Raw genomic sequence first — 16,178 nt, 5'->3', positions numbered from 1 at the left:
AAGTAAAAAATGTTAAAACCTATTGAATATGTTTTGATTGTGTAATTAATTTTTTAGGTTATTGATTTTCTCTGCTGAATATTATGCTACGATTCGAAAAAGTCAATCGGGAGGATTGACTACCTTTCATACCACTTAGCGATGAGTTAAATTAATAAATGTTTAAAAGTAGTGTTATAAACGATAAATTAATAATGATTGTCGCGTAATTGCAGCAACAGGCGTTGGAGGCCAACAACAAAGTAACTGTTGAGGGTATTGCGAGCTTTTGGGGTGCCATATTGGATAACTATGTGAAATTCGTCGGCTGCGAGAAGGTAAGACACCATAGGAATTGCAAATGATGTTTTCGGATATATAATGTTGAATTTTGTCAAATTGGGTGTGAAATTTGTTACAGATCCTGATCATAATAAACTACCATAATTCACATTAGTATCTGTTGGTGTTTGATATGGTAGAACGTGTTGCAACGATATATGATAGTCTGTTTACATCTGAAGCAGCTAAACAGAGAGTGAATGATGCTAAGATATTGGTATGTATGAAAGGAAATTATGTAAATTATAAAGCATAATTTGTTTGGATCATGATATTTTTTTAATGTAGATGAAAATATTAAATAGTTATAATAAGAAATGCATTTGGGTAGAAGCATGTGGCTTTCTAGGAAAGGTCCCCTTGAAAAATTTCAAATTTGTGGAGCATAAGATGAATGAGCAATTGAATGAGTATGAGATGTTATCATAAATAGAAAACTTAATTTATGCTGGTTTTATAATTGACATGTGTGGTATTCAAATTTTGTAACAGATATGATTGCGGCATTTATGTGATGATGCAGATGAAATCGATCGGTTCTAGAGGGGCAACTGGTGATTTTGTAAATGGAATTAAAAATTAGTTTGTGGTTAAATTGTTAAAAGTCGTAGATTGAATGTTGTGGTTTACAATACTTAACGTACTGACAATTTGAATATAGGTTGTTGGACAATGGGATCATATGTGAATATTAAACGATCTCGTAAGCCACAAAGAAAATAAACTAAGAGATGAGATGACAAAAGCTGCCATGAGACACAAGAATAACAAAAGGAAGCGATGATGTAAATGTAGGGTTAATTTTGTATAAGATTTATAATTTTGTATACGATTTATAATTTTGTATGTGAATGTAATTATGTATGAGATGAGAAAAGTTAGCAATAGGTTGTTGTACATGTTTCTTATACACAGTATGAGTCATGTTGATACTTACGATATATGGAGGTCATTGTCTGCATTATTCCAAATGTCACTAACATAATTGTCATCATGTGCGGGACTGAATGGTCATTCCATATTTAGGTATATACAATAACTAAAAATTCAATAACTTTAAAGTAATAAGGAAATTTACAATGTAGGTGGTAAAAATAGACTTTTTTAATGATAAAATTAATAAACACAAAGATTTGTTTCCAACATTTTGTCTAGTATGGTTCACAAACATAAAGTTTCCAAAAAAGTGTGTCGATACATTTATAAAAAGTATCGATCCCAAAAACATCGAAGCCAATAATTATAATGTAATAGGTAATTTTTCAATGTAACCGGTATAAATATACCAGTTTTATGAGAGAATAGGTCTACATAATGTATCGACACTTTTGAAATTTGTTTCGATACTTTTTTTCCATAATGAATGCCCAAACTAGGTGCACGCATAAAGTGTAGATACATTTATAAAAAGTATAGATCCCAAAAATATCGAAACTCATAATTATAATATAATAGGTAATTTTACAATGTAACTGGTATATATATACCAGTTTAATTAGAAAACATATCAAAATAATGTATCGACACTTTTGAAATTTGTGTCGATAGATTTTGTCCAGAATGAATGCAAACGAGGTGCACGCATAAAATGTCGATACATTTATTAAAAGTATCGATCCCAATAACATTGAAACCGATAATTACAATGTAATAGGTAAATTTGCAATGTAACTGGTGTAAATATACATGTTTTATTAGAGAATAGGTATACATAATGTATCGACACTTTTAAAATTGGTGTCGATACATTTTGTTCAGAATGAATGCCAAACTAGGTGCACGCATAAAGTGTCAATACATTTATAAAAAGTATGTATCCCAAAAACATCGAAACCTATAATTATAATGTAATAGGTAATTTTGCAATGTAAACGATATAAATAGACTGGTTTAATTAGAAAACAGGTCAACATAATGTATCGACACTTTTTAAATTTGTGTCGATACTTTTTGTCCAGAATGAATGCCCAAAAGAGGTGCACGTATAAAGTGTCTATACATTTATAAAAAATATCGATCCCAAAAACATAGAAACCCATAATTATAATATAATATGTAATTTTTCAATATAACCGGTATAAATGTATCAGTTTAATTAGAAAACATGTTATCATAATGTATCGACACTTTATAAATTTGTGTCGACATTTTTTTAAATTACGCGTGTTTTTTCCTTCATTAGTTATATTTTAAATTAGAATCGATACAAACTCCAAATCGAAAAACCCTAAACTTAAAGGCAGAAGAGAACTCTTCGACTCCGACGAATACCAGCGTTCATAACAATTACAATCAGATATTTATGTAAATTTATCGATATTTTGCCATAAATTAGGGTTTGATTGATTTCCAGATTGGAATCTTTTTTCCTTAATGTGTTTGTGTTCCAATGTAACAGCATCCACACCAAAAATGACTCCAAAACGTCAGCGTCAGAGGCGCGGTCTTTCTCAAAGCTCTTCTCAACCACAACCTCATTCTCAAACAATCGCTTCTTTTAAGCAAATCAGGTCATTCGAAACTCTGAACCTTAGATCTGATGAGGAGAAAGAAAGATGGCAGAGGAGTTTTAAAGTAAGGAAGATTCATCCCGAACGTTTCATTGACATGGGTTTCTTGTTCGTTGATAAATATGATTTCAGTTTTAAATCCACATTTACATCTTGGGGTTGGATTGAATTCCTTGGTGTAGAACCAAAATATTACCCCAACCTAGTTAGAGTCTTCTACAACAATGATTCCTTTCAGCGTGAGCCTAATAAGAGTAATTAATAGGAATTAATACCCATGTTAAGGAATTATGATTTGCGAGAAGTCTAATTCTGATATTAGGTAATCTGAGTACCCAGATGTAAGCAGGTAGTGATATGATGTTCAGAGAAATTCGAGTCTATGCATATGTTTAGATGTATTTACTTCTCTATGTTTGTGATCTAGGTGAATATGCCTTGTTGCATTACATGTTATGAGATATGTGATGTATGATAGTGATCTATGAGATATTAATAATAAGTCATAAGATTACATGCACATGTAATATAAGATAAAATATAAGAAATAATATGTTATATTCATATGAGAAAAATGTATATGTGAACTATATAAAATGGGATAAAGAACTATGTGATGTGACCATGTGTGAAAAGGATGAATAATGTGAATTTCATGGAAAAAGCTACGTGAAAGTACACTATGTGACTATGTGATCATATGAAATGTGATAAAGAGCTATGTGAAAGAACTATGTGATATGAATATATGAATGTGTAATGAGGTAAAAGATAATGCCCATGTCATGTGTTATGAGAGCTATAGGTATAGTTGGCATGCCAAGAGTCGAGGGTCTACGCGGTCCTTCGGGATATAGTGGTCCTTCGGGACTTAGTGGTCCTTTGGGACATATGTGTTATATGTGGTCCTTCGGGACAAATTCTATGCGCCCCTAGTGGGAATTATACGAGCTGTGGTGACAACATAGTGCACAACCTCTATGTACTCACATACCTTAAGTTCTCAGTAGTGTGCATGGGCTAACCAAAAAGATAACAATAAAATGTGAGTTGTAATGAGAAATGTGTTACATGTTTTATGTGATGATATATGTGAATGTGTGTATATGTTACAGGAAAGAATGTGTGTTATGGGTTATGGCATTTGTTATGTGATGTACATGAATATATGTTAATGTATATATATGAATGAATATCAATGACTCATATGATGATGTAAGAACATGTTATAAGATATAGAATTTGAAAATAAGAGATCATATGAATAAGAAATAAGAGATAGAAAGGATAATCATATAAGAGTATGAGAAAATATAAATGATGATATGCATGTGTGTATGTAATTGTTACATGAAAAAGTATGTACACAAGTATGACATTGTATTACATGATATGTACATGCATTTGATAATTTACATATGTATTTATATGTCTCACTAAGTCTATGACTTAGCATGTGAGTGTTTCATACGTAGGTTCATGAAAGCAGGAAGAGAAGATAAGAGGAGCAAGACATGTTAGTTTCTCCATACCGAAAGTCAGATCAGAACCTAAATGAATAACATGTATTTTGTTATATAGAATCTAGTTGGCATGTAGTTAAAAGATTTGTATTAGATACGCTCTAATCAGTTTTGTAAAACCATATGTTTTATATCATAGAAAGTAAAGGGTTTTATTAGAAATATCAAACTAAATCTTGGGTATTTTGTAAAAGTAAATGTTTTGAGAAGTCAATGTGACACCTCATACTCATATCCGGGTCGGGTACAGGTTGGGGGTGTTACATTTAATGGTATCAGAGCTAAGGTTTAATCGATTCTAGGCTTAAACCAAAGTCAAATGAGGTTTAAAAATATGTACATGCCAACTCAAAGTGAAAATTTCTGATCTGATATAGTAAAGAGTATGATGTCTTGCTAATAGAATAAGATTTGTATGATATATTAGAAATTGATTATAGAAATTGTCAAAGCGAATCTATAACCGACAAATCTGATGGTGATAGCAATTCACCTGCTTTGGCCAGACAGGATGAAGAGCGAAAACCTCAAAAGTGTCTTATAAGATTAAATATTGATTTCAGAAAGTTGAAATCATATCTGAATAATGATAGAAAATTTTCACTGTTTTGAATCTGAAAGGTGACATGGAGTCATTTTGTTATTTAGTGGATAAGATAGAATATGGTGAACAAGTGTCACCATAAGAGCGTTAAAAGATCAAATGATGCAATGAGAATTGGTAGAAGAGTTCAAGAATAAATGTATTAGTGACAAGCGTATAAGATGTATAAATCTAGAGATTATGAATTTGAAACAGGGGAATCATAACGTGTATGAATAAGAGTGTATATGATTAGAAGAACTGTTGCTGACTAACAAGGGTAAGTGAAGATGAATGTATTAGAGTTAAAGGATTAAAGATGATGTCAAGTTAAGCTAACAAGGTATGGCATAGAATTTGTAAATGGTTATGTATTTTGATTCGAACAAGGATTTTAGAAAGAATAAGATTTGTGCAAAGAGTGTTGACTATCAGAGTTATGAAAATGTTATAAAGATTGATTATCAAGGATAAATATGAGGGAAACAAAAAGAATATGTGAATACAGATGGAAGATACAAGTTAGTTATGTTATAAGGAGATCGTGATTATGAAAAGGATAGAGTTTAGAAAATCAGATATGACAAATATTATATTGAGGCATGTATTATGAGTATGATTAGAAGTAAAGACGGTATGTCAGATAATGTGAAAGATTAGTTGATTAAGTAAAGTATTTGTTTTAATCAATTATGATATGGATCTTAATATGGTTGTGTATTTTGATCAGATAAATATTATGAAGACAATGAGATAAATATTTGTATGTCGAAAAGAGGGATTTAAGGAAGGATAATACAAGTATAAAAGTTGGTTAAACATTAGATTCTGTATAAGTGAAGTTATTTATCAAAGTTACGAAGATATGTTCTTATTGTGCATGTCTTGAAGATTCAGGGATGAATTTTTTTAAAGGAGGGGAGATTTGTAATATCCCAAAATCAGGGCTAGTGGCTAAAATGAGAATTTTGAAAGTATTGTGCTCAATTTAGAAATCAGTTAAAAGTTCAAGGACTTGAGTAAGGAAATTTTAAGGATGGATTAAATAGCATAAATGGATGAATTAAATGGGTATTTTGGTCTTTTATGCTTAAAGGATATCTTTTCACCTTTAAATAAGGGTTAGACACGTGGGTTTGAGAGAATTCTGGAATCCTTCTTCTTACTCTCTTCTTCTCCTTCCCATAGCTCAAGTTTAAAAGGTAAGTTTGATTTTAGTTTTGAATTCTTTGACTAATAAGTGGGTTTTGATTATTTGAGTGTTATATAAGCTTAAGGAAAGCTTATATGAACTTAAATCATCAAGTAAAGAGAATAAGAAGAGAAATTCTATTATGGGTTTAGAAATGAACTTTTGATATAAAGAGGTTTTTAAAGTTGTAATGAAGAATTTGTCTTGTTAGTAGTTTATTTAAGAGATATGAAAAGTTAAAATTAGATTCAGAACATGATGAAATTTGAGTATGATTCTTGAAGCCTATGTAGAGGATAGGATTTGAAGATTTAAGATGTGATAATGAGTACAAATGAGCTTAAGTATGTGTGTTTGAGTTTAGGATATGAAAGGGGTTGAAGTATGGCATAATTGAGTTAGAATGAAGTGATTTTCGTGCTAAAATGTAATTTCTGGGCTGTGTGCATCGATACACATTCAATGGGTACCGATGCACTCTCAATGAAATAAACATCGAATGCAATGAGTGCATCGATACATCCATTAAAATGGAAACATCGAATGTAAATTGTGTATCTATGCATGGGTAGTGCATCGATGCACCTGTTAAGGGATGCATCGATACAATGTAGAATGTACCTATGCACTTAATTGGGAAATGGAATAAATCTTTTTTTCAGTCTAAGAATTGATAGATTATAGTATATCAATTGGATACTGATAAGTATTAATACATGATTGTGTAGACATCGATCGAAAGCAAAGTTTAGATAGGTCGTCAGAGTAAGATACGCAAGAAAGAGAAAGAGCTTGGTAGTGCTATTGGTGATCAGGTGAGTACCTGATATGAAGTGTAGTCATGTTAAGAAATTATGACTAGCGAGAAGTCTAATTATGATATTAGGTAATATGAGTACCTAAATGTAAGTATGTAGTGATATGATGTTCAAAGAAATTAGAGTCTATGCATATGTTTAGATGTAATTACTTCTCTATGTTTTTGATCTAGGTGAATATGCCTTGTTGCATTACATGTTATGAGATATGTGTTGTATGATAGTGATCTATGAGATATTGATAATAAGTCATAAGATTACATGCATATGTAATATAAGTTAAAAGATAAGAAATAATATGTTATATGCATATGAGAAAAAGGTATATGTGAACTATATGAAATGGGATAAAGAACTATGTGATGTGACCATGTGTGAAAAGAATGAATAATGTGAATTTCATGGAAAAATGCTACGTGAAAGTAAACTACGTGATTATATGATCATATGAAATGTGATAAAGAGCTGTGTGAAAGAACTATGTGATATGAATATGTAAATATGTAATCAGGTAAAAGATAATGCCCATGTCATGTGTTATGAGAGCTATAGGTATAGTTGGCATGCCAAGAGTCGAGGGTTTACGTGGTCCTTCGGGATATAGTGGTCCTTTGGGACATAGTGGTTCTTCGGGATATATGTGTTATATGTGGTCCTTCTGGACATCTAAGTTGTCCTTTGGGACAAATTCTACGTTCCCCTAGTTGGGATTATACGAGCTGTGGTGATAACATAATGCACAACCTCTATGTACTCACATACCTTAAGTTCTCAGTAGTGTACATGGGCTAACCAAAAAGATAACAATAAAATCTGAGTTGTAATGAGAAATGTGTTACATGTTTTATATGATGAGATATGTGAATGTGTGTATATGTTACAGGAAAGAATGTGTGTTATGGGTTATGGCATTTGTTATGTGATGTATATGAATATCTGTTAATGTATATATATGAATGAATATCAATGACTCATATGATGATGTAAGAACATGTTATAATATATAGAATATGAAAAGAAGAGATCATATGAACAAGAGATAAGAGATAGAAAGTATAAATATATAAGCATATAAGAAAATATAAATGATGACATGCATGTGTGTATGTAATTGTTACATGAAAAAGTATGTATACAAGTATGATGTTGTATTACATGATATGTACATGCATTTGATAATTTACATATGTATTTAGATGTCTCACTAAGTCTATTACTTAGCATGTGAGTGTTTCACACATAGGTTCAGGAAAACAGGAAGATAAGCTAAGAGGAGCAAGACAGGTTAGTTTCTCCTTACCGAAGGTCAGATCAGAACCTAAATGAATAACATGTATTTTGTTATATAGAATCTAAATGGCATGTAGTTAAAATATTTGTATTAGATATGCTCTGATCAGTTTTGTAAAACCATATGTTTTATATCATAGAAAGTAAAGGGTTTTATTAAAAATATCAAACTGAATCTTGGGTATTTTGTAAAAGTAAATGTTTTGAAAAGTCAATGTGACACCTCAGACTCGTATCCGAGTTAGGTACGGGTTGTGAGTGTTACATTTAATGGTATCAGAGCTAAGATTTAGCCAATTCTAGGTTTGAACCGAAGTCAAATGAGGTTTAAAAATGTGTACATGCCAACTAAAAGTGAAAATTTATGATCTGATTGAGTAAGGAGTATGTTGTTTTGCTAATAGAACAAGATTTGTATGATACAGTAGAAATTGATTATAGAAATTGTCGAAGTGAATCGATAGTCGACAAATTTGATGGTGATAGCAATTGACCTGCCCTGGCCAGGCAGGATGAAGAGCAGAAACCTCAGAAAGTGTCTTATAATATTAAAGGTTGATTTCAGAAAGTTGAAATCATATCTGAATAATGATAGAAAGTTTTCACTGTTTTGAATATGAAAGGTGATATGGAGTCATTTTGTTATTTAGTGGATAAGATAGAATATGGTGAACAAGTGTCACCATAAGAGCGTTAAAAGATCAAATGATGCAGTGAGAATTGGTAGAAGAGTTCAAGAATAAATGTATTAGTGAAAAGCGTATAAGATGTATAAATCTAGAGATTATGAATTTGAAACAGGGGAATCATAACGTGTATGAATAAGAGTGTATATGATTAGAAGAACTGTTGCTGACTGACAAGGGTATGTGATGATGAATGTATTAGAGTTAAAGGATTAAAGATGATGTCAAGTTAAGCTAACAAGGTATGGCGTAGAATTTATAAATGGTTATGTATTTTGATTCGAACAAGGATTTTACAAAGAATAAGATTTGTGCAAAGAGTGTTGACTATCAGAGTTATGAAAATGTTATAAAGATTGATGATCAAGGATAAATATAAGGGAAATAAAAAGAATATGTGAATACGGATGGAAGATACAAGTTAGTTATGTTATAAGGAGATCGTGATTATGAAAATAATAGAGTTTAGAAAATCAGATATGATAAAGATTATATTGAGGCATGGATTATGAGTATGATTAGAAGTAAAGATGTTATGTCAGATGATGTGAAAGATTAGTTGATTAAGTAAAGTATATGTTTTAATCAATTATGATATGGATCTTAATATGGTTGTGTATTTTGATTAGATAAATTTTATGAAGACAATGAGATAAATATTTGTATGTCGAAAAGAGGGATTTAAGGAAGGAAAATACAAGTATAAAAGATGGTTAAACATTAGATTCTGTATAAGTGAAGTTATTTATCAAAATTACGAAGATATGTTCTTATTGTGCATGTTGTGAAGATTCAGGGACGAATTTTTTTAAAGGAGGGGAGATTTGTAATATCCCAAAATCATGGCTAGTGGCTAAAATGAGAATTTTGAAAGTTTTGTGCTCAATTTTGAAATCAATTAAAAGTTCAAGGACTTAAGTTAGGAAATTTTAAGGATGGATTAAATAGCATAAATGGATGAATTAAATGGGTATTTTGGTCTTTTATGCGTAAAGGATATTTTTTTCACCTTTAAATAAGGGTTAAACACGTTGGTTTGAGAGAATTATGGAATCCTTCTTCTTACTCTCTTCTTCTCCTTCCCATAGCTCAAGTTTAAAAGGTAAGTTTGATTTTAGTGTTGAATTCTTTGATTAATAAGTGGGTTTTGATTATTTGAGTGTTATATAAGCTTAAGGAAAGCTTATATGAACTTAAATCATCAAGTAAAGAGAATAAGAAGAGAAATTCTATTATGGGTTTAGAAATGAACTTTTGATATAAAGAGGTTTTTAAAGTTGTAATGAAGAATTTGAATTGTTAGTAGTTTATTTAAGAGATATGAAAAGTTAAAATTGGATTCAGAACATGATGAAATTTGAGTATGATTCTTGAAGCCTATGTAGAGGATAGGATTTGGAGATTTAAGATGTGATAAAGAGTACAAATGGGCTTAAGTATGTGTGTTTGAGTTTAGGATATGAAAGGGGTTGAAGTATGGCATAATTGAGTTAGAATGAAGTGATTTTCATGCTAAAATGTAATTTCTGGGTTGTGTGCATCGATCACATTCAATGGGTATCGATGCACTGTCAACGAAATAAACATCGAATGCAATGAGTGCATTGATGCATAGGGAGTGCATCGATGCATAGGGAGTGCATCAATACATCGATTAAAATGGAAACATCGAATGTAAATTGTGTATCGATGCATGGGTAGTGTATCGATGCACCTGTTAAGGGATGCATCGATACACTGTAGAATGTACCGATGCACTTTAATGGGAAATAGAATAAATCTTTTGTTTCAGTCTAAGAATTGATAGATTATAGTATATAAATTGGATACTGATAAGTATTAATACATGATTGTGTAGACATCGATCGAAAGCAAAGTTTGGATAGGTCGTCAGAGTAAGATACGACAGAAAGAGAAAGAGCTTGGTAGTGTTATTGGTGATCAGGTGAGTACATGATATGAAGTGTAGTTATGTTAAGGAATTATGACTTGCGAGAAGTCTAATTATGATATTAGGTAATATGAGTACCCAGATGTAAGTATGTAGTGATATGATATTTATAGAAATTCGAGTTTATGCATATGTTAAGATGTAATTGCTTCTCTATGTTTGTGATCTAGGTGAATATGCTTCGTTGCATTACATGTTATGAGATATGTGTTGTATGATAGTGATCTATGAGATATTGATAATAAGTCATAAGATTACATACATATGTAATATAAGTTAAAAGATAAGAAATAATATGTTATATGCATATGAGAAAAAGGTATATGTGAACTCTATGAATTGAGATAAAGAACTATGTGATGTGACCATGTGTGAAAAGGATGAATAATGTGAAAAGAGCTATGTGAAAGAACTATGTGATATGAATATGTGAATGTTTAATCAGGTAATAGATAATGCCCATGTCAAGTGTTATGAGAGCTATAGGTATAGTTGGCATGCCAAGAGTCGAGGGTCTATACGGTTCTTTGGGACATAGGGTCCCTTTAGGACATATGTGTTATATGTGATCCTTCGGGACATCTAAGTGGTACTTCGGGACAAATTCTATACGCCCCTAGTGGGAATTATACGAGCTGTGGTGACAACATAGTGCACAACCTCTATATACTCACATACCTTAAGATCTTAGTAGTGTGCATGGCTAACCAAAAAGATAAAAATAAAATGTGAGTTGTAATGAGAAATGTGTTACATGTTTTATATGATGATATATGTGAATGTGTGTATATGTTACAGGAAAGAATGTGTGTTATGGGTTATGGCATTTGTTATATGTTATACATGAATGTATGTTAATGTATATATATATATATATATATGAATGAATATCAATGACTCATATGATGATGTAAGAACATGTTATAAGATATAGAATATGAAAATAAGGGATCATATGAACTAGAGATAAGAAATAAAAACGATAATCATATAAGCGTATGAGAAAATATAAATGATGACATGCATGTGTGTATGTAATTGTTATATGAAAAAGTATGTATACAAGTATGACATTGTATTACATGATATGTACATGCATTTGATAATTTACATATGTATTTTATGTCACACTAAGTCTATGACTTAGTGTGTGAGTGTTTCACACGTATGTTCAGGAAAGCAGAAAGAGAAGCTAAGAGGAGCAAGACAGGTTAGTTTCTTCTTACCGAAGGTCAGATCAGAACCTAAATGAATAATATGTATTTTGTTTTATAGAATCTAGTTGGCATGTAGTTAAAAGCTTTGTATTAGATACGCTCTGATCAGTTTTGTAAAACCATATGTTTTATATCACAAAAAGTAAAGGGTTTTATTAGAAATATCAAACTGAATCTTGGGTATTTTGTAAAAGTAAATGTTTTGAGAAGTCAATGTGACACATCGGACTCGTATTCGAGTCAGGTACGGGTTGAGAGTGTTACATTCAATGATATCAGAGCTAAGGTTTAGCCGATTTTAGGCTTAAACCGAAGTCAAATGAGGTTTAAAAATGTGTACATACCAACTCAAAGTGAAAATTTCTGATATGATAGAGTAAGGAGTATGTTGTCTTGTTAATAGAATAAGATTTGTATGATATAGTAGAAATTTATTATAAAAATTGTCGAAGTGAACCGATAGCCGACAAATCTGATGGAGATAGCAATTCACCTGCCATGGCCAGGCAGGATGAAGAGCAGAAACCTCAGAAAGTGTCTTATAAGATTAAAGGTTGATTTTAGAAATTTGAAATCATATATGAATAATGATAGAATGTTTTCATTGTTTTGAATTGGAAATGTGATATGTAGTCGTTTTGTTATTTAGTGGATAAGATAGAATATGGTTAACAAGTGTCACCATAAGAGCGTTAAAAGATCAAATGATGCAGTAAGAATTGGTAGAAGAGTTCAAGAATAAATGTATTAGTGACAAGCATATAAGATGTATAAAGCCAGAGATTATGAATTTGAAACAGGGGAATCATAACGTGTATGAATAAGAGTGTATATGATTAGAAGAACTGTTGCTGACTGACAAGGGTATGTGATGATGAATGTATTAGAGTTAAAGAATTAAAGATGTTGTCAAGTTAATCTAACAAGGTATGGCGTAGAATTTGTAAATGGTTATGTATTGTGATTCGAACAAGGATTTTACAAAGAATAAGATTTGTGCAAAGAGTGTTGACTATCAGAGTTATGAAAGTGTTATAAAGATTGATCATCAAGGATACATATAAGGGAAATAAAAAGAATATGCGAATACGGATAGAAGATATAGGTTAGTTATGTTATAAGGAGATCGTGATTATGAAAAGGATAGAGTTTAGAAAATCAGATATGATAAAGATTATATTGAGGCATGGATTATGAGTATGATTAGAAGTAAAGACGGTATGTCAGATGATGTGAAAGATTAGTTGATTAAGTAAAGTATATGTTTTAATCAATTATGATATGAATCTGAATATGGTTGTGTATTTTGATCAGATAAATATTATGAAGACAAGGAGATAAATATTTGTATGTCGAAAAGAGGTATTTAAGGAAAGAAAATACAAGTATAAGAGATGGTTAAGCATGAGATTTTGTATAAGTGAAGTTATTTATCAAACTTACGAAGATATGTTTTTATTGTGTGTGCCGTGAAAATTCGGGGACGAATTTTTTTAAAGGAGGGGAAATTTGTAATATCCCAAAATCAGGGCTAGTTGCTAAAATGAGAATTTTGAAAGTTTTGTGCTCAATTTAGAAATCAGTTAAAAGTTCAAGGACTTAAGTTAGGAAATTTTAAGGATTGATTAAATAACATAAATGGATGAATTAAAGGGGTATTTTGGTCTTTTATACTTGAAGGATATTTTCCCCTTTAAATAACGGTTAAACACGTGGGTTTAGGAGAATTCTAGAAGCCTTTTTCTTACTCTCTTATTCTCCTTCCCATAGCTCAAGTTTAAAAGGTAAGTTTGATTTTAGTGTTGAATTCTTTGATTCCTAAGTGGGTTTTGATTATTTGAGTGTTATATATGCTTAAAGAAAGCTTATATGAACTTAAATTATCAAGTAAAGAGAATAAGAAGAGAAATTCTATTATAATGAACTTTTGATATAAAGAGGTTTTTAAAGTTGTAATGAAGAATTTGACATGTCAGTAGTTTATTTAAGAGATATAAAATCTTAAAATTGGATTTAGAACATGATGAAATTTGAGTATGATTCTTAAAGCCTAGGTAGAGGATAAGATTTGGAGATTTATGATGTGATAATGAGTACAAATGGGTTTAAGTATGTGTGTTTGAGTTTAGGATATGAAAAGGGTTAAAGTATGGAATAATTGAGTTAGAATGAAGTGATTTTTGTGCAAAAAAAATTTCTGGGCTGTGTGCATCGATACACATTCAATGGGTATCGATGCACTCTCAACGAAATAAACATCAAATGCAATGAGTGCATCGATGCATAGGGAGTGCATCGATGAATAGGGAGAGCATCGATGCATAGGGAGTGTATCGATACACAAATGGAAACATCGAATGTAAATTATGTACCGATGCATGGGTAGTGCATCGATGCACCTGTTAAGGGATGCATCGATACACTGTAGAATGTACCGATTCAATTCAATGGAAAATAGAATAAATCTTTTTTTCAGTCTAAGAATTGATAGAATATAGTATATCAATTGGATACTGATAAGTATTAATACATGATTGTGTAGACATCGATCGAAAGCAAAGTTCAGATAGGTCGTCAGAGTAAGATACGCAAGAAAGAGAAAGAGCTTGGTAGTGCTATTGGTGATCAGGTGAGTACCTGATATGAAGTGTAGTTATGTTAAGAAATTATGACTAGCGAGAAGTCTAATTATGATATAAGGTAATATGAGTACCCAAATGTAAGCATGTAGTGATATGGTGTTCAAAGAAATTCGAGTCTATGCATATGTTTAGATGTAATTACTTCTCTATGTTTTTGATCTAGGTGAATATGCCTTGTTGCATTACATGTTATGAGATATGTGTTGTATGATAGTGATCTATGAGATATTGATAATAAGTCATAAGATTACATATATATGTAATATAAGTTAAAAGATAAAAAATAATAAGTTATATGCATATGAGAAAAAGGTATATGTGAACTATATAAATTGGGATAAAGAACTATGTGATGTGACCATGCGTGAAAAGGATGAATAATATGAATTTCATGGAAAAATGCTACGTGAAAGTAAACTACGTGACTATGTGATCATATTAAATGTGATAAAGAGCGATGTGAAAGAATTATGTGATATGAATATGTGAATGTGTAATGAGGTAAAAGATAATGTCCATGTCATGTGTTATGAGAGCTATAGGTATAGTTAGCATGCCAAGAGTCGAGGTCTACGCGGTCCTTCAGGACATATGTGTTATATGTGATCCTTATGGACATCTAAGTGGTCATTCGGGACAAATTGTACGCTCCCCTAGTGGGAATTATACGAGCTGTGGTGACAACATAATGCACAACCTCTATATACTCATATACCTTAAGTTCTCAGTAGTGTGCATGGGCTAACCAAAAAGATAACAATAAAATGTGAGTTGTAATGAGAAATGTGTTACATGTTTTATATGATGATATATGTGAATGTGTGTATATATTACAGGAAAGAATGTGTGTTATGGGTTATGGCATTTGTTATGTGATATACATGAATATATGTTAATGTATATACATGAATATATGTTATATATATATATGAATGAATATCAATGTAACATCCTCCATATCGGTTGAGTGATTAATTTGCAAAGTTTCAACATTTGGTGATTAAAGTAGAATAATTATATAGTTTAAAAAGTATGGTGAGTAAATATGAGATGGAGGTAAAGACCAAATGGTCATTTGTAAGGAAATTTTAATTAAAATAAAATGTTATGGGGTTATATGAGAACCCACGTGTGACATTAGGTTTCCAGAACCCTCCCATTTCTTCTTCCTTCTTCCTTATTTTCTTCTCTTCCTTCTCTCAATGTGGAGCTTGCAAGTAAAGGTAAGAATCTGAACCTTGGTAGTTTCTTTGATTTTTAAGATTGGAAATGAAAGCTTGGATGTTATATAAGCTAAAGGAAAGCTTATATGACATTAAAACAACAAGATAAGTGTTTTAGAGAATGATTTGGAAAATGAATTTCCAGAATGCTAGAGGGGAATCGATACCCCCAGGGGGGAACCGATACCCCCTCATCGTATATGAAATTCCAGAATGCTTGAG

The 16,178-nt window shown here is 31.2% G+C and overlaps 1 protein-coding gene across 1 annotated transcript in view; it reads left to right on the top strand.

The window, feature by feature from the left end:
• The window catches only part of LOC120129706 (speckle-type POZ protein-like), a 62,854-nt gene that overhangs the window by 11,957 nt on the left and 34,719 nt on the right, over positions 1–16,178 (top strand). The window contains exon 2 of the mRNA XM_039147147.1: positions 216–317. Within this exon, the coding sequence (XP_039003078.1) occupies positions 216–317 (102 nt within the window). The remainder of the gene's footprint in view (positions 1–215; positions 318–16,178) is intronic.

The sequence above is a fragment of the Hibiscus syriacus genome, unplaced genomic scaffold, assembly GCF_006381635.1.
Source record: "Hibiscus syriacus cultivar Baekdansim isolate YM2019G1 unplaced genomic scaffold, ASM638163v2 tig00110503_pilon, whole genome shotgun sequence".
NCBI lineage: Eukaryota > Viridiplantae > Streptophyta > Magnoliopsida > Malvales > Malvaceae > Hibiscus > Hibiscus syriacus.
Note: the sequence above shows the minus strand (reverse complement) of the source record. Positions and strands in the feature narration are given on the sequence as shown.